The sequence below is a fragment of the Formica exsecta genome, unplaced genomic scaffold, assembly GCF_003651465.1.
Source record: "Formica exsecta isolate Colony F162 unplaced genomic scaffold, ASM365146v1 scaffold352, whole genome shotgun sequence".
NCBI classification, from domain to species: Eukaryota; Metazoa; Arthropoda; class Insecta; order Hymenoptera; family Formicidae; genus Formica; species Formica exsecta.
The window spans coordinates 691,749-710,817 of NW_021850773.1; the positions used below are offsets into that span (position 1 = coordinate 691,749).

Below are 19,069 nucleotides of genomic sequence, written 5' to 3' on the forward strand. Positions count from 1 at the left end.
ATATATATTTATTACTATTTTTAATTCTACACATTAAATTTTTATTTTATTTTTTTTATACAATATTTTATGTAAATATAATCTTTTTGCTACTTAAAGTATTTTTAAACGATATAGGTCTTTCTTTTTCTGTGTAAAATCGAAGCTTTTTCAACATTGTCTCATGACGATTTGTGGGATTTTGCGTGACATGACAATATTAAAGCGCGAATATAGATTTAAAGGCGATTGAAAGGCTACTCAAACAAAAGTATTGCTATCTCTTTAGGGTCTTCGACCGATTCTTTCTCCTTGAATCCGCGCGGCCTTTTATCTGTTGTGTTTACTGCGAAAAGAAAGAAAGATTCGCATGTCAATGCCCTGATAGTGAGATTGCGCAGTCCACTCGATTGCTCCACCTGTACTTTTTTCTGTATAGTGCCTTTGGAAAATTCATTCAACTGAAATTGTCGTCAGTCTTCTAATTAAAGGGAAATATTACATTTTTATAAGCTAGTTTCTCAATTTTTTGCATTTTTTATCTATAAAATTTTTGGCCAAGTTTGAATCAATTTCTTCTTAACGGAAAGAATAGAAATTTTCGAATTTTATCTTTGTACTATTTTTAAAATAAAGAAGAAAAAAAGTTTTTTCCGTGATCGTGATTATATCCAAAATTGAAATTTGATTAGAACTCGTTTATTCTGTCGAGAGATCGATTCGCGAGGATGGGAAAAATCGTTGTTAAGGACACGAGATGAAAACGCCGAGCATGTCGCAGGCGGACAGGCAACCATGCGGCAAAGAATGCCGGTGATTATCGAGACACGAGACGATGAAACGAGGTCAGCCCGTTCGCGTTGGCACGTTCCCCGGCGATAACGATCCTCTCGTTCTTTCGGCCCCGCATGTTGATCTCCTTCCGGTTTCCGGTCGGCTTCCCATTATCTCATGTCCCCGTTCCCGTCATTTTTCCAACCATCGGATGATGACAATCGTTCCGCTTCGATTCCGATCTTTTTCAATCAATCGATCGATCGGCAGTGGCCTTCTCATTTTCATGTCTTTTGTAAAATTGTGAACCTTCGCGGTTTAATACGTTAACGATCTATTTATTACACGATTCATTATACGAATAAGGAACATAAAGCATTATACATTCCAACACAATCGAAATAATTTTACATTTATTTTAGTATATTTAATATTAATATATGTTTAAAATAATTTAATATAAAAAAGTACTATATATATACATTTTATATATTAAATTTAAAAATTATATATATTATTATTACTTAAATTAGATATTGTACATATCAAGTTTAAGGAGTCGATAAAAATTGTAAGATGACACAATGCAATGTTTTTTTTTAATATTTCTAGAAATTTAGTATTACATAATATTTTACATATATATATTTTTCTACATATATTGATTTTACTATTTTTTTTTTTTAATTAAGAAGTAACTAGGAAATATAAGTGAATTAACCAGATTTGCTGAAATTTTTATCTCTGATTTAATCGCTAACATTTTTATTTCTGCTTTAAAAGCCAGTAAGACAAAATGGACCGAATAAAATTCTCATCAGACGCGCGACTTTATCCGGCGTGAGACAAGATTTAATTATGTTTTCCTGAATTCTATTATCTACTTCCGACCGTATGTTTAATATTCTCTCGAGGACTTGTTCAGTTTTTAAAAATTATATATATTATTATTACTTAAATTAGATATTGTACATATCAAGTTTAAGGAGTCGATAAAAATTGTAAGATGACACAATGCAATGTTTTTTTTTAATATTTCTAGAAATTTAGTATTACATAATATTTTACATATATATATTTTTCTACATATATTGATTTTACTATTTTTTTTTTTTAATTAAGAAGTAACTAGGAAATATAAGTGAATTAACCAGATTTGCTGAAATTTTTATCTCTGATTTAATCGCTAACATTTTTATTTCTGCTTTAAAAGCCAGTAAGACAAAATGGACCGAATAAAATTCTCATCAGACGCGCGACTTTATCCGGCGTGAGACAAGATTTAATTATGTTTTCCTGAATTCTATTATCTACTTCCGACCGTATGTTTAATATTCTCTCGAGGACTTGTTCAGTTTATCTTTGAATACGATATAAGGGTTCTGAAGTTCTACGTCAATTTCGAAAACACGTGCGTGCGTGTTTCCTCAATAATAAAGTAGAAGCAAACTTTTCTTCTTCTCCTTTTACTGATACATATAACATACTGTGTGCGTGTTTCGTTACTTTTTTTGGATTATATCATAGATTCAAAATTATTCAATAGATTTAATATGATTGATTGAATTTTAGTAGATTTTTTATAATTTTCTGACTTTTAATATTAATCGTCTTAATAAAACTATCGCCAGTATAAAAAATTGGTATAGATGTAACATATTCTTAAATTAAGAGATATTTGTGATATATTGTACTTATATTTCTTTTATCGTTAGTTTAACAAAAATATATATATATTTTTTTTTTATTTATGATTTAAACAAGCTTTTTGGAACACTTTCAACGTGCTGGTTTGTACTTTACGCATCGATTATTTTTCGTACATGTATCACATGCATCCGATATACGGTGATCCATAAAAATTCATGACATTCTTTCTCGAACGATTCCCTCTCGACTACGGTTGAAATTCAACTTAGTTCCCTCTCCTTCACATTCTGCTGCCTCCCATATTTCTCAAAGGTGACGAGAAATCCGGGCTCTTCGGAGCCATTAAGCCCGGCAGTCGTTTATCGTGCCGAATACAAAAGAGCACTGTTTCGCGCGAGTCGTCGAATGGTTCTTCTGAAACCGTACTTGGAACTAAAGGGCCTGATGAAGTTTGCATACTTTTTGTCCCTTCCACTTAGACAGTTTCTGTTGAGGATAAATCTCGATTTGTGGTCTTTCGACTGCGATATCAAACCAATATTCTTTTTCTCGCTCTTCCTCCCTTATCCCACAATAATGATAATGAATCTATAAGTATTCGATGTTCTGCATGTTTTATGATTTTACCACCGGCTTATTTTTTAATTAAACCAGATTTTAATTACGGATGTAGTAAAACTTTAATTTCAAATATAATCACCAAGCGTGGTTTAACGTGATAAACTAACGTATATAAAAACTAACGTTTGCACAGCTTTCATAAAGTCTTATCTGAAAAATACGGTTTAAATTAAAAACAGACCACATTTCTCCGTATAAAATTTTGAACTGGTATTAGAATATGAATATTTTACGAATATTTGGTAAAAGAATTAAAAAATAAATCACTTATGTATCATATTGATTCTTACAATAACATAATAAGTTTCGATGTATGTGTGGTTTTTTTTTAACGGGCGAATATCACATCACACAGGTCGGCGGATGGACGTGCCAGCCGCTGGAAAGCCCGAATCCGGAGGAAAGTACGAAGAAGCCGGTAATCATCGCCGTCGTCATCATCGCCGCGGGCGGCGCAGGACAAGTGAGTTGACAAAAGTCGGTCGATTCACGAAAAGGAAAAGGGAAAGGAAGAAGCGCGGAGCAAGTAAGTGAGCAACGACACGGAGCAAGTAAGTGTGCAACGACACGGAGCATCAGTTAATCACCGTCGTTGCGGTCGATCGAGGCGAACGAAGAAGAGGAGCGAAGAAGAAGTGGGAAAAAAAGGAAGCAGGAGGAGCACACTCATCGGTGGGAGAAACGATCGGTGAAGGAGAAAAATCTCAGTTTGCCTCTGGAGACGTAGACGACGTAGACAACGTCCGACCACGTGAATGTGTCACAGAGAGTGATCGCCAATTCATTCATTCATTGGCGGCATGCGGTAGACGCTAATCTCGATCGAGAAACACCAATTATAGTGACGTTTTCTTACTCGCGAATTATTTTCGCGAATACTGAATTGAAAGATTACTTGATGGCTCTTCTTTTTTTTTTTTTTTTATATATTTTGTATCTTTTGAGAGAATCTTGAAGAGGCCGACGCGGGTATTTATATTTTGAATACTTCGCATTTTGCGAATAACTCGAGGAGATTATCCGAGGATTATCTAACGATTGAAGGAATTATTCAGTGGAATTCCTGTTTTGGCTATCCCATGCTTTGATCGTCCTGAACGGATTCTCCGAATCACTCATCCGGGTGGAATCTTCATTCCCACTGCGTCGTGTTTCGTGGTTAGAAGATCCTGAAGAGACTCGAGAGACCAGCCGGTGGAATCTCGATCTGTTCTACTTCGCGCGCACTTTGATTATTCCGAAGAGATCCCAAATTGTCGGTGGAATCTTCATCTTTGCTACTTGAATATTCCAAAGGGAGTCGAAGTGTCATTATTACTCACGGTGTGTGATCTCGTCGGTATATTCAACTTTGACAGTGACAGTGCCTTCGTTTCTTTTAATCGTTATCGAGTTTACAATTTCGCGTGAAACTCTCGGTCGTGAAGAACATCGGAACGATATCTCGCGAGTGTTTTATCGCGAGTGGTATTGCATCTTCATCTTGGGGAAAAGCTGGACAGATGCGCTCTGTTGCGAAGATGATGCGTCACGTCCTCATCGCTGCCCTTCTTGCTGTGCTCGTCAACGGAGCACCGAGATCATCGATCATCTACGCGGACGACAAAGTGGTGAGTGATATTATCCAGTTATTTATATTGATTGAAACTCCCGCAAAGCGGGAGCTAAAATGTCTTTTGACGACTATGTCACCCGATGAAATATTCAGTTTAACTATTTTTACGCGAGTATAATTGATTAATTATTATTCACGAAAAATCAGATAAGCCATTCATCATTTAGAAAAATATCAAAAAATTTAGAGAATAAAAATAGTATAAATAAATAAATTTTTTATCGATTTGCATTTCTCATGTTTTTTGATGACAAAAAAATATTTTTTATTATATTATTTTTAAAAAGTGTCTTTTGTGTTTTTAATTTAATGAACGTGTAATACTCGTATTTATTTTGCTGTCGAAGGCGATTTTTTATTTGGTAATATAATCGATGAAGCATCTCGCTATATTGAATAACAAAGTTTCATTCTGCACTGCTGGATATTTCACAATCGCGAACATCGAGCTATTCTATTCCGAAGTCAATTATAGTTGTGTCATACGTGTGGCGATTATAATGGACTTGGTCTGGAATAATTTAAATGAAATTTGCGCGAGTAATTAATCGATTATTACTCACGAAAAGTCAGGTCATATTTTGTCAAAAGGTTTGTTCGTGAACGTATATCATTTTCATTAACGTTATTATAAATTCATATCTGAAAAAGTCAAATTTATATATTAATATGATATATACATTTAGCAGAGGTTTATGAGATTTATTGAATTATATTTTTTTTTTAACGCAACATAAATATTTCAACTATAGAATAATATTTTATAAAATAGTATATCGCAAGTATATATTACTTTAATTAAAATAATATTTGTGAATTTAATTATTCTATTACATTTTATTTAACATCCTAAATATACGTACATTGTTGTTGTACGTACGTTTTTGAAGAAAATATATTATAACATGTTTTTTTTTTATTTTTGATGCATTTTTGAATTTTTAGAAATTTATTCGAGAGCTTCAGTTGTTTTACTTTACACGATTATTTTGCGCATATATATTTGCACTGGGTTACATTTCGCGACCATGATGCTGGATTAGCTTTTCCTGCAGAACGTCATTCGGGGAACAATTTTAGTCCATGTTTCAACGGCGAAGAATAATGGAACCGCGGATATTGGAATCCACGGGGATTCAGATGTAACGGCGAGTTTCGGAAGCGAGTTTCGACAATATTGCGCGGGTCAAATTTGGTGCGCCGAAATCGTGCTCTGGACAGGATATTAGAGATATTCAATTACGCGATATCGAATAGACAAGCGATTTTAGAGAATAGCAGTATCGGGATAGTCAATAACTGTGTTGACATCAAGTTTATTCAGTATCGAGGTGAATCGAATATTTTTGTGATTATAACGATATTTTTTATATACATATGAAAATAGTTATTGTTACTTTAATTAATACGTATTATGTGCTTATCGTAATATAAATTTTTCCATGAAATGGTAATTAATTTTTTTTAGGAAGGTTTTATGACATATTATTTTTGTAGTTATTTCAATCGGCACCAGATATTTTAGCGCTATTAAGATTGATTCTCCTTAAAAATCTCTTTTTTTTAATTAAAATTTTTATTAAAATAAAATCCATTTGTGTGTATGTGTATGTGTGGGAGAGAGAGAATGCAAGCTGCAATATTTTAAAACAATAAACGTCCAGTTCTCAATCGTTTACGTAGAATAACAATTCGAGTTTGTAGATTTTTATGAAAAATATATATTTTATTTTTTAATTATGAATTATCTATAAAAGAAACAATATTTAAATTAGCCTTTTTAGCATTAAATATTTAAATATAACTCTAAACACACATATATAAAGAATTTATATACATATATAAATATGTTAAATGATAATATTTTATATAATTTATGTTTTTGTAATGAATAAAAAGATTATCTAGATTTATCTCTTTGAAATTAAAGATATCGATAAATATCTAAACGAGCTGCATCTATTTCTCTTGTGTGCTTCTTTATTTTAGGCGTCAAGGATAGATTATTCTGAGTGTTTTTAGTCTTTAGCAGAAGAAGACGGTCATATCCCCTTTAACCTCGCTTATCTGCGGGCATCGATCATATTAATTCGTAAAGCTACACGCACGCAGACGGTGCTTTGTAGTGTGCTCGTATTCATAAGGCACTTAATATCAAGCAGAAGCTCGTAAAGCCGACTGCGGCGTTATATCATTGCGTGTATGAGTGTATGGGATACCCCCGCGATAGCGTCTGGAACTCCCTGTGGGATTTGCGGTTCTACCAGGGACAGTTCTATACTTTTCGTCGCGCTGTAACGTTCCATTACCTTAATACATTACAAGAATCGCCCGTTGAAATGACTCACAAATATATCTACATGTGAATAAAATTTTGATTACACTTACGTTATAAAATTTATATGAATAAAAATTGCACGCGAATGTGTAATATTTCTATTTATTCATATTTAAAAATAATTGGAGGCACAATTTTAATTTTTAATTTCTCACATAAAATTCTCCTATATACGATAATCATAAAAATAAGATATTATGATAATTTATGAAAAAATGAAAAATTATAAACAATATGTAAATAAGAAAAAATTATTTTCTCTCTATATTTCTAACATAGAAAGTAATAACTGTTTTTGAATAGGATCAGATCACAATGGGACAAGGATATCTTTGTACATTTAATCATTCTTTAATAACTTTGTTTAATAGAGGATAGTTTTAATCAAATATAATTATATTTCGCGAAACGAAGGACTGAGCAGGCAGGAGGAAGAATACATTGGCAATGCAGAAGTAGGATACTCTATCGCAAAGTTGGTCGCTTTGGAATTAATGGTACGCTGCGTTCCGCGACATTAACTTTTTCCGTGTGGTTTCATGCACAGCTTTATTGTACTAATGACTGCCAGGGGAGAACGAGCTTAGCTCCCGTTACGTATAACAAGTATATTTCCTTTTTCTGCGCATAAAAAAATATTTTTTCCATTTTGTCTCGTATATTTTTCGCCGCAGAATCATTAATCCGATTGGCGTCTCGTCGATGTACGTAATGGGTTACATTTGCGTCCGTGGAATAATTATTCGCGTGAATTATCAAATTTCATTTCACCAGCAGATGAAACGCTTGAATTTTCAATTGTATCGAGCGACTGACAAAGAAAAATCTACTACGTCGAGGAGATTCTTTATTCAAAGCTCGGGTCTAACTAGGGAAATGTAATATGTCGCGAGGAGTTAACGTGGATTGGCAAAAAGAGCCAGAATTAATTGCACTGTGTGACACCTTGGGGTCTTAATACATTGAGTGCTTTTTCGCGAAAAAGACATATATATAGTTATATTTTTTTATTTTATTTTAAACTGTCTAATGTAATTTACCAACGTAAAGTATCTCTCAACCTTCCCTTTTAAGCATAATTATAACGCATTTTAATTTTAATTTTAATTTAATTGTTATTTTAATTATATAAAAAGAATCTCTATAAAATGAAACAGACACGCACATACATATATATATACCTACACTTCTGGTTATAGTTGAAAATACGCTTTATCCTTAGCTTTTATTACATTACTACATGTTCATTATAGTCACGATGGCAGATGCATGATTTAATTCATTTCGAGAAATGAGAGCATATCGTATTAATAATAGATAGTGAGTGTTGTAATAAGTTTAACAATAAATTACGAGGGCAATGCTGTCGAAATCATGATAATCATGATATCAAAATCATGTATAATCTCCCGATTATATCAGTTGGAGTAAAATATAATAATGTATAATAATTCTGTAATAGTAGAGGATTATATTATATTAATAACAGTTTTAGAAATTACGAGAAAAAGCGCATATTTATCTTTATTTATATTTAATCAACATAGTAATTTAACTATTAATTAACATATATTTTATTGAATTTTATTTATATTGTTAGAAAGAGAGAGAGAGAAAGAGAAAGAGAGTGAGGGAGAGAGATCCTTTATTTAGATAATTATTTATTAAATTATTATAAGAAGACTTTATATAACACGATAATTAAAAACATAATTTAATAAGAGAGAATCAAATATATATTTAATTGAATTAACTTGTCTTTAATTTATATTTATATTTTATTTACGTAGACTTCGATACTTTTCTAAGGTTTAGTAATTAAAATCCTTGTCAGAAATAAAAAATAAAGCAAAATAGTATTTATATCAAATGTTTTATATGCGCTCTATCACAATGCAATTTTCCATAAAGGTTTTGGAACGCGAGGAAGTTACGGAAAATACATTCCAACCATCGTCGGATACGTGATCCGTGCGGTTTATTTCCGGCGAACATAGCGCGCGACACACGTTATACCTTCGTTTTTCTCCATGTAACTGGTCGAAATATTTCACATGGAATATTCCGTCAAAATTCCGCGTAATGGCTGTCATGGTAAAAGTTTTGGATTTTTCTTTTTTCTTTTTTTTTTTTGCTGGATTCTGCAAGAAATTAACATAATATTTACATTCTGTCGATTTTTTTGCGCCATTGGTCAAACTAGTTTCGTATGAACTAAATAAAAAACGAAATGCTTAGATTCATAATTTTGCTAGCGAAATTCGCTTCAATACATTTCGTTTAGTTACATCGTGAGATAATATATCAAGATCTTTTTCCAAATATAAAAAGCATTGAAAAAAATCGAAACAAAAATATTTGTTTGAAGAATGTTATATATATATAATTTTAAAGAATTTATTTTAAAGATAGGTAAGTTAATTAAACAAATAAACCTTAGTTTCGCGGAGAGAAAAGAAAAGGAAATGATTTAAGTAATAATATATAATAAAAGAAATAAGATAAAAAAGCTAATAATTAATATCTTAAAATTGATTTTGTAGTAAAACGTATATCACATACATTCCTAAAAAAAAAAACATATATGATATTGTTTAATATAATTTAACATCAAGTTAATCTATTACATTTTTGATATTACGCCAATTTTAATTGATATGTGATGCTGTGAATGTAACGGTAATTCTTGAATGCATCCCGTATAATACTTATGCGCATACTAGAGCAAATTTTCCTAGCTCATCGATCGGCATCGCGAAACTAATTATTTTGAAAGGTCCCATCTCGCAATACTTGGTGCAATTGCAGCATCGTGTGTCGAGAAGGAAACGGACGCGAAGTCGTATTGGGAATATCGCGTCATTCCGACCCTCCCCGATCGGAAAAAGAGAGCGCGTATCTCGCTGCTACGAATAGGGAAAATGGAAAAAGAGATAGAGTGTGTTTCTATTCGGTCGACTCGCCCGACAGGTCGTGTTATTCCTATGTTCGCTTGCTGCATTCGTTTGCATTCTTCGGCGGGGCGGCAAAATGAAATGCATCCCTGTCGGTACGCTCCGCACATTCTTTCTCTCTTTCTATCTCCGACCGAGTTTTCCCCAAGTGAGTCAATACTATCGAGATTGTTGGAACGAGCTTTACATTTGTCTCCGGCTATTGTGAAATTCTCGCGGCGGAATCTTCGCGGATTCGCGTTCGGGGCATATCGCGTCAGCGAGAAATGCAACTTACAAAGAGTGACGCAAACAAAGGGATTCGCTTTTGTTCTTCGAACGGTTGAGCGATTTATTTCGAGAGAGCCCTAAATTAAGTATGAAATTTGCGTTGGAATAAATACTCGAGTACTAGATGTTTATTTAAATTTCTAAACGTCGTATTTGTTCTATAATTATCTGTGTTGTGTGTATTTTTAAATAATCTCTCAAATGTGATCATAAAAATACAATGTTTAAATTACGAGTTACTTTTGATATCAGAATTAATATATCGGCGGGAAGCGCGTTGTAATTTTTTGAATCCTTCGCGATCCTTTCCATTTGTTCGCGGCTGATTAAGTGCAGCACTCGTCGCAATCCGGACGCGCGGGGCATTTCATTTTCCGTCGCGTTTCCGCATCCGCGCGACGGCGCGCATTATTAACTTTCCTATTACCTGCAGAATATCCACGCACTCTTGGCCGTGTGCATATATTAACTTCCGCTACCGAGTCCGTTTATTATGTGTTTTGTGGCGCGTCGCGACGTCGAGAGACCCTTTTCTCTTTACCCTCTCTTTCGCGTTACAGTCAAAATGCAGTCAGAATGCAGGCATTGCCGTTTTATTTTTCCGATATTCTGCTGCGATAAGGTTCCTCTATAAATAATCGAGTGAGGGATTATTCAATAGTCGAAATTACGTTCAATGTTACTCCTATTGCGATATTTCATAACTTGCTTGATATATTTACACACTTTTGCATTTAATAAATATATGTTGTATGTGTAATTTTTTTATCCTTCTGTTATAATTATATTACGTATCTTGAACGTATAAACACAAAAAAAAAATTTAATATTTGATCATCTCTTTTTCTTTCTTTTTTCTATGAAATCTTAAGTAATAAGATGAAAAATTCTCTTCTCAACACATTTTTCTAAGTTTTTTTATTTAAATCCAATTCTTTTCGCAGCATTCGAAAAATGCATAAACAAGAAGAGCGATATTTCGCTTTTGACAGCGGATTAATGAGTTTGCCGAGCGTTTCTCGGCTCGCTCTCGATGTACTTCCGTTCAGAAGCGTCGCAACATCACGAGATGCATCCGCATCCGTAGTTCTCTCGGAAGCTTCCCCGCGAACTTCTTTGGACTGTGTATATGGATGTAGATGGAACTCGGAATTAACTGTCGGGCATAACTTGCGCGCGCGAATAATTTGCGGAAAGTTTACGGGATGCGCACGCGATCTGCAAATTTGTTTAAGAGAACGCCATGATCGCAACCGTTTTTGCTGACGACTGCAACGGCAAACATAAATACGCAAACGAGCAAACGATGGGCAAATCTCGGGCTGGGATTACAGGCAATTTTCTTGTATGCATATTGAATGTTTGATGTATGGAGATTTCGCTCAACTTGTTTGTAATTAAAAGGCAATGGCTGCTTTAATCTTAAATAATCGTAGTTTCTCTTAAAATTGTTATAGCAATTATAATCGAATATAATTCCAATCTTTAAAATAAACGTTTAATTTCTTGAAGGTAACAGACTACAAGATATCACCCTCTGTCACGTTTTTAATTATTATCATAATCGGGATTATCCAAATTAAGAATTTGTTACTGATCATTTTATCATTTCATAACCTTCTTCTTACGTTTTATTAATTTTAGACAATTATAATTTTCACTCAAATCACATATCTATCTTGAATAAAATAGCAATTAAAAATTGGGAAATTTAAATTTTCCTCCTACGCCTAAAACTTATGATTCCGTCTTATCATACGGTTTACGCTTCAGGACGTGTCTCAAATTAACAGCGACTCGTCTCTCGCGTGACTTTTTGCGTGCGTGCGTGCGTACGTCGCGGGTTACTATCGCGCGTGTCTCGCTCCATTCGTGCTATATCGCTCGTCTAATACGTACCTCGGTATGTCGTGCAGACACGGGGTGGATGACTAAGAGCCGCACGGTCGATCCCGAAAGTCGCTTCAGCTTATCGACTACACGCGCGTGTTGCACGCGTACTTGGAGCGTCGCGGCGCCTGCGCCCATATCTCTCCCTTTCCCTCGCCTACACAAAAACCATTTCCCGTCGCTCGAGTTCGTGTTGCCACCCTTTTGTGAGAATCCACCCTCGTTCTCGAGGAATGTTCTACGAAACATGATAATATTAAAAAAGAAGAACACGCAATGTGTTTCTTTGTACAAACTTTATTATACATTACATGAATGAAAGCGTGAAATTATTGCATTTATATGATAATATGATTGTAAGAGAGAAAAGGAGAAAGAGAAAGATCATGGTTTATTAAATAATTATGGCAGAGAATGTATCGAGACTTAAAAAAATTTATAAGGCGATAGATTTTTTTTATTTAATATTCTTTTAGCGTGTTAGATTTCCATCTGAATAGATGGTATTTTTATATGCAAGAGAATTGAAATAATTATAAGAGAGATAAAACTAAAAGATTACAAAGTCAAAATTAAAGATTATATAAAAATGAAATATTTAAATGATTTCGTGAAGGTGTTTAAGGATTAAAGAGAGTCAAAATTCTGTGTAAGTCAAATTAACCAAGAATTCCGATATTTCAAGAATATACGGGCAAGTATTCGCGATATATATATTTTTTATGGTCGTGTAGAGAGAAACTCGTTTAGCGATCAACAAAGGGGAATAACGAGGGAAACGTCTTGAACTTTTTTGGGTCACTTCGAAAGCTCGTTTTTGCGAGACGTAATGCATGTGATTCCAATTGAAACCATTAGGTCGGAAGGGGTTGAAAGCAGCGTTGGATCTCGGGAGAGAGCGAAAAAGGAAGAGAGCGAGAGAGAGAGAGAGAGAGCTTCCGATCGCGCCAAACGACACGTCGTTTGTTGAAAGTCTGTTTGACAGATATACGTGATCGCAAGCGATGTTATCCTCTTAGTCACTTTAAGCGAACATATCACAACACGACTTCGGCATTCGCGGCGAACATTTCAGCCTAAACGCGGCTACGACATGTTTCTAGCCTCTAGCTTATTATGCATGGCGTATGATTTTGATATCATGCGCCGTTAAATCAACTTTCTAAGAGTTAAACCTTCACTTTGTATTTAGCATTGAACTAATACATAATACAAACAGTTTTTAATACGTAATATAAACGGTTTCCTGAGCTTATGGCCCTTAGTTTAAGTCATAAACTCTGCTTATTTAGCGCTAAAGGCGTTTGTAAATAGGATCTTGCGTGAAATACAATTGTTTGGATAATTAGTTTTGGATGGAGCAGTTTGTTAACGCGTACAATTAAATACGCGATATAATAAACGCAAAGTGACATTTTTTGAAATTTGCAGAATGCCATGTCATTATAAAATTATAATTAAATTTTGTTGTAATTAAAATTATGATCGGTATAAAGAGATATAATTATTCTTTTTTAAATTGTATTATTTATAAATTTATTGCTTAGTTGAATATGTTCTAATATGCAAGAGTAGTAAAACTATCTTTTTTCACATAATAAAACGAGAATATATTATTATCAAACTAGTCAATTATTATATAGTTAAGAGAAATTAAAATATAATTGACTATTGAAGTTAATGGATTATTATTGGCAATTCAGCTTAACCTTTTGAAACCGAGTTGGAGCGATGGTTAAGTGTACACAAGTGATTTCTAAGACGTGATATCGAGGGGTTAATCGATAACTTTGTCGGAGGTCACCATTAATCACGTTAAAGACGTTCTCGTTGCGCGGCAGGAGGGGGTGACACCCTTCACTTTTGCTTTCAAATTATTAAAGAGCAAATCCTCTATCGTGATATTGTGTAGTTGGGCGATTATAAGTTTACAGTTTTTCAGATATTCAACTATCATAAACCGATATCAAATTTAGCGTACAATTAAAGCAATAATTGTCAAAACTCTACGAACAAAATCAACATACTTAAAGACTCTTATTTTCTAAATAAATTTTTAAATATGATTAGAAAATCATAATTGGGGAAAATTTAGTAAAAAATTAAATTTTTTTTTCTCGGAATGCACTTTACACAGATTTTCTTGTGAAGTAAAATAAGAGATTGTAATCTTGCATGTTTACTTTACATATATTTGTTGATATAAGTTATTTTTTTGTTACATTTATTTTATAACGCCAAGCAGTTGTGGGTTCGTAAATCAATTTTTAACTTTCTTGAAATTTTGTATAATACATGCGTTGATCTTAATATACAGGGTATCCCCAATTTAAATGTCAAAACTTTAGGAGCGTGTAGGGGACCGATAAATTAAGACAAAAAGTCCTTTAGAGATTTGCTCGTTTTTGCTTCGTTTTGAAGAAAATCGCAAAAAATGAAACAAATAATTTTCACCAAAAAACTTAAAACAACACTAAAATTATTAGATTTATCAAAAAGTATTATAAAATAAAAATTATAGAACATGGAATTAAGAAAAGAAAATGAGTTAAAATCCTCCTGAGGTAAAATTAGATTAGGAACAAAATTTCGCGTTGTCGCGTATTTATCTACAATTCTCTAATTTTACCCCTACACGCTCCTAAAGTTTTGACATTTAAATTGGGGACACCCTGTATATATAATAGTAATATGTCTAAATATATCATAATACATATTCGTTATGTTAACTATATGATTCTTTCATGCTTACTCTATCTTATTACCTGTTTTCTTCTTTTCAAACAGAATATGAAATCGATACTTTCGTATTAGAATAACCAAGTATATGCTTGAGAAAATGAAGGAGAGGGTTATTCAAATATTTGTTCTATCTTTATGCTTCTGAATAATAATATCGGTTAAGGCAGAAAAAAATATGCGCATATATACGTGTCTTGAATATTTTTTTTTGATTTATAAATCAATATTTTTAAAACACATATGTAGCCAAAGATTTATACATAATATCTGTATCCTTATACACATACACGCTTATATAAAAAAAATATGATATATTATATTAATATATTATCAATTTGAAGCATAGGTTTATTGGCATCGATATTTGCTTTTTGTCAGCAGCATCAGAAACTCTAAAAAAATATACACATACTCGCAATGATATATGACATTTCTACTTCCGAGCCTAGATATCGACTGCTCCAATTTTGTGATATTGACATATTACTACTCCGAAGCGTATTTTTTTCTGGATCTCAAACGACGTCGGCCTCGTCGCTCGAGAGTATGTACTTTATTAAACGCCGGGGACCTTACTTCGAAACCATTAAGCCGGGCATTTATACGCGATCGAGGTCGTTAACTGCAGGAAGCGTCGGCCGGCGCGCTTAAACACAAGACCGCGAGTATGTGTCACGACGTGCGTACGTTGCGTGCGTGCGTGCGTACATGCGTGCGTGCGTGCGTGCGTGCGTGCGTGCGTGCGTGCGGGCAGCGTATATCGCTGTCTCGGTCGTCGATGATATCCAATCATGATCGAAGGGACTCGACTTCGCGGAAAAAGGGAAAAAGTTGCGCCATTAACGCCCACGCGGTTATCGGGTTCGCGCATGTCTAGACGCCAATCAAGGATATATGTGCGTATATTCCGTTCTCGATTCTTGTTTCTTAAGGAGGGAAAAAACGCCACGGTTGACACACACGTTGCGAGCGATAATTTATCGCGCGCGGATGCAACGATGTGTTCGTCGCATCTCGGGAGATGCTGCCGGCGCCGATCGATCGTGTAATTACCGCAGTATTTAATTAAATCTCCGTGACGTGTGGATTTATGTCTCCCGAATCCTATTATCTGCTCGTGACCTCGTGTTTTCGGGCTTGAGTTATTTGAAAGCTGCACTGACTGTCAAACGTTATTTATTTTGTTATATTTTGATAGGTGTGTTTGGTGAAAAAACAAGATTTTCCAAAATAATAAATACAATCATAAATAAAAACAAGCAAACAAAAACAATTGGTTAAATTTTTATGCAATAAAAAGGTTTTTTAAAATTCTATATTTGATTTTTATGTATTAATTAAAATTCAAAATATAACAATGATTAAAAAACATATATAAATTATTAATTAGAAATATGTAGGGTCTTTAAAAGATTTTCTCCAATGCATAAATAAATTAATTAAAAGCTTATAAAGTTGAATAAACGTAAATATATCTATTTATATAATAAATTTTTAAATTATAGTTGTCTCCGAAATTTATATTTATAAAAATTAAATATGCAACTGCTGTTTTTGAAATTTTTGAAAGACGCGTTCCTGAAACGAGTCAAAGAAAGAAAAGCTTTAATAGAGGAAAGGCTTCTTGTAATTACTCGATGTCCGACCCTGACCGGTTGATATAATTTCCTGTCGTCGCGCGATGTGCGAATTGGCTTGCGAGAACACATTGTCGGCGCCATGCAACGCAATTACAAGTGTGATCGTACTTTTGGATATTAATTCCTTAGATTTTTCGGATCCCATAAGCGAGATTTTTTTTCTTACACTCATTTCTAGTGTTATTTTTACGCAATTTTTTCGAATTCTTTAAATTTCTACAAATGGGGGAATTTTTTTCGCATACACATTTCTAATAATATATATGGTACGTTCAACTGAAATGTAGATTGAAGATCGTTTTACCATAAGAATCTCAGTCTACGTTTCAGTTGAACCTAATATTTCTTCGCGATTTCGCGAAGAATTCTCGCAGAATTCTCGCCGCGTTTTCGCCGCTTCAGCTCCTTTTCCTCGGTCGTGAACCAATCGTGCGTAAGATCGCGATGCGTGCACAGGCGTGACTGGCATCATGCACGAAGCCACCGTTGATTCCTCCCGACGAGACCGGTCGGCATGCCGTAATTAGTAACACATGTGGCGAACGTCGTCGGCCGCGAGCAACCCTACCCATCGATAGATCGTGCCAACGCTCTCTCCGATCGTGCCACATTGTAGATTCAGAGACTGTACTTACTCAGACCACATCGGGTGATTGCTCGATGAACCGCGCGAGTTTGTAAAAATTTACAATAATAGAGAGATATCAGAGAGATGATATGAGATTAGTGTAACAGCAGAAGTTATTAATCTTCGGAAAACGCGGAAGCGTATGTCTTATCGCACACGATATATTTAAACTTGAAGAGTAACACTGACAACGATTAGAATTTGTAGAGAAAATATTTCTTTATCTTACTTAGGGGCAATTTGCTGTACTTTTTTATGCTCGTAAATATATTTTTATTACGTTTCTCAGCATATTGTTCGAGCAAAAATTGCAGGAGTAATTACATTTCACAATTAGATGGGCTAATTATCCGCGCACGGTACATTACATCCGGATAATTCTGGCGAATGGCAAAAGTTGGCTCGAAAAACGGCGTTTTAAGTGCTCCTGACGATTATCCTTGCAACCGTGATGCCAGTCTATAAAAACGACGGTCGCCTCTCTCCTAGCCGTGCAGCTGTTCTCGTCGTCGTGTATCTCAATTAACGACGAGTCCCGTTCATTAGTCATCCTCGGTTAGGTAGACAGACAAGGCAGACGGACGCACAAAGAACATCCGTTATGGAAGTCGCTTCGATGAAAGTCATCAAAAAATATCGTGACTCGTTCACTCGTGCTCCCGTGTCGTGTACGTGACATTTTCCTGTCCCCAAAATCGCGCGACCGTGCTTCTCTTTCGCCGAGACTCTCACGAAGAGCTTCTTATCGGCGACGAGACCGAATTGTTTAATTCTACATACGGTCTACGATAATTCGATCGCCGACAAGTCGATTCTTCGTATGAATCATTCATCGGCACAGTTGACAGCTTAAAATGAAATATGTAGTACAGTTTTAACGTAGGAACACAATGGAAGATATTAAGAAACGTAATAAACTTTCTAATGAGAAAAATATTGCAAAAAGCACGCTAAAAATCAGATTATTTAATGACATCAATATGATAATATGATAAAAAAAATTCTTAAAAATAATTATATTATTATATAATTGATATTTGATATAAATATAAAAATGTATAAATAAATTGATATTTATTATATCGATATTTATTATTGATATTTATTATACATTTTTCAATTATACATCTCTCTTAGAAATGATATCGTTTTGAAATAAATATTTCAATGTTACTACGATTGAAATAAAAAATAAGTCAATCGAGATGAAAGTTCGCGCAATCTTGGATAGCATTAAGGGAACTGCGTTTGCCGTGGTTTTCGGCTACCCGATGACGTCACCATCGCGCGACGCCCTCTTTGGCGCCGTTACACATATATAAATATACGCATATACACACACAGACACACGCATGCACATGCAATCCACACATGGGTGTACATATACACGTGCACGTGCGACGTATGTGGGGCAAACAAAACGCTTGAAGGGAAGCGAGCTGGCGCCATCAATTTCAGCCGAGCAATTGAGGGTGTAGCCGCCATCGTCGTCGTCACCCCTTTGCTGCGCCCTCCGTCGTCGTCGTCGTATCTCTTTGCACCCTCTCCTCGCCTCTTCCCCCGTATATTCGCGTTTTCGGCAAACAAATATTTACAAGCGTCGAAAACGAGCCGCGATAAGCACGCTCGATGCATTCGAGCCACGCCGAGGCTAATTACAACGTAGAAACGTGAATATAATATATTGTATATTTGGATATTAACTCACATAGATAATTAATATTGAAATTTTATTTGCTCTCGATATATTTCTGAGTGATATTTTATACGCGGTAGAAATCATTTTTTTAAATTATTTTTCGATATATTGTTTGACTGCTTTTTTTCTGCCTGACCGTGTGTTAAAAATTATGACAGAAGGAAGAGAGGGAGGGAGAGAGGGATGTCATTGAAAATAACGGTTGTCATAAATTCATTAATACGCCTGCGGTTTCGCGTTAGCAGCGCGCAGTTTTATAGACCGCGCTC

General features: G+C 34.5%; 1 protein-coding gene across 3 annotated transcripts in view; it reads left to right on the forward strand.

The window, feature by feature from the left end:
* LOC115238622 (matrix metalloproteinase-2) overlaps window positions 1-19,069 on the forward strand; it is a 173,940-nt gene that overhangs the window by 9,231 nt on the left and 145,640 nt on the right. For 2 of the 3 annotated variants that reach the window (XM_029812609.1, XM_029812610.1), the window contains exon 2: window positions 3,380-4,634. The exons of the other annotated variant lie outside the window; for it this stretch is intronic. In XM_029812609.1, the coding sequence (XP_029668469.1) occupies window positions 4,527-4,634 (108 nt within the window). In that variant the 5' untranslated portion in view covers window positions 3,380-4,526. The remainder of the gene's footprint in view (window positions 1-3,379; window positions 4,635-19,069) is intronic. 3 annotated transcript variants of the gene reach the window in all.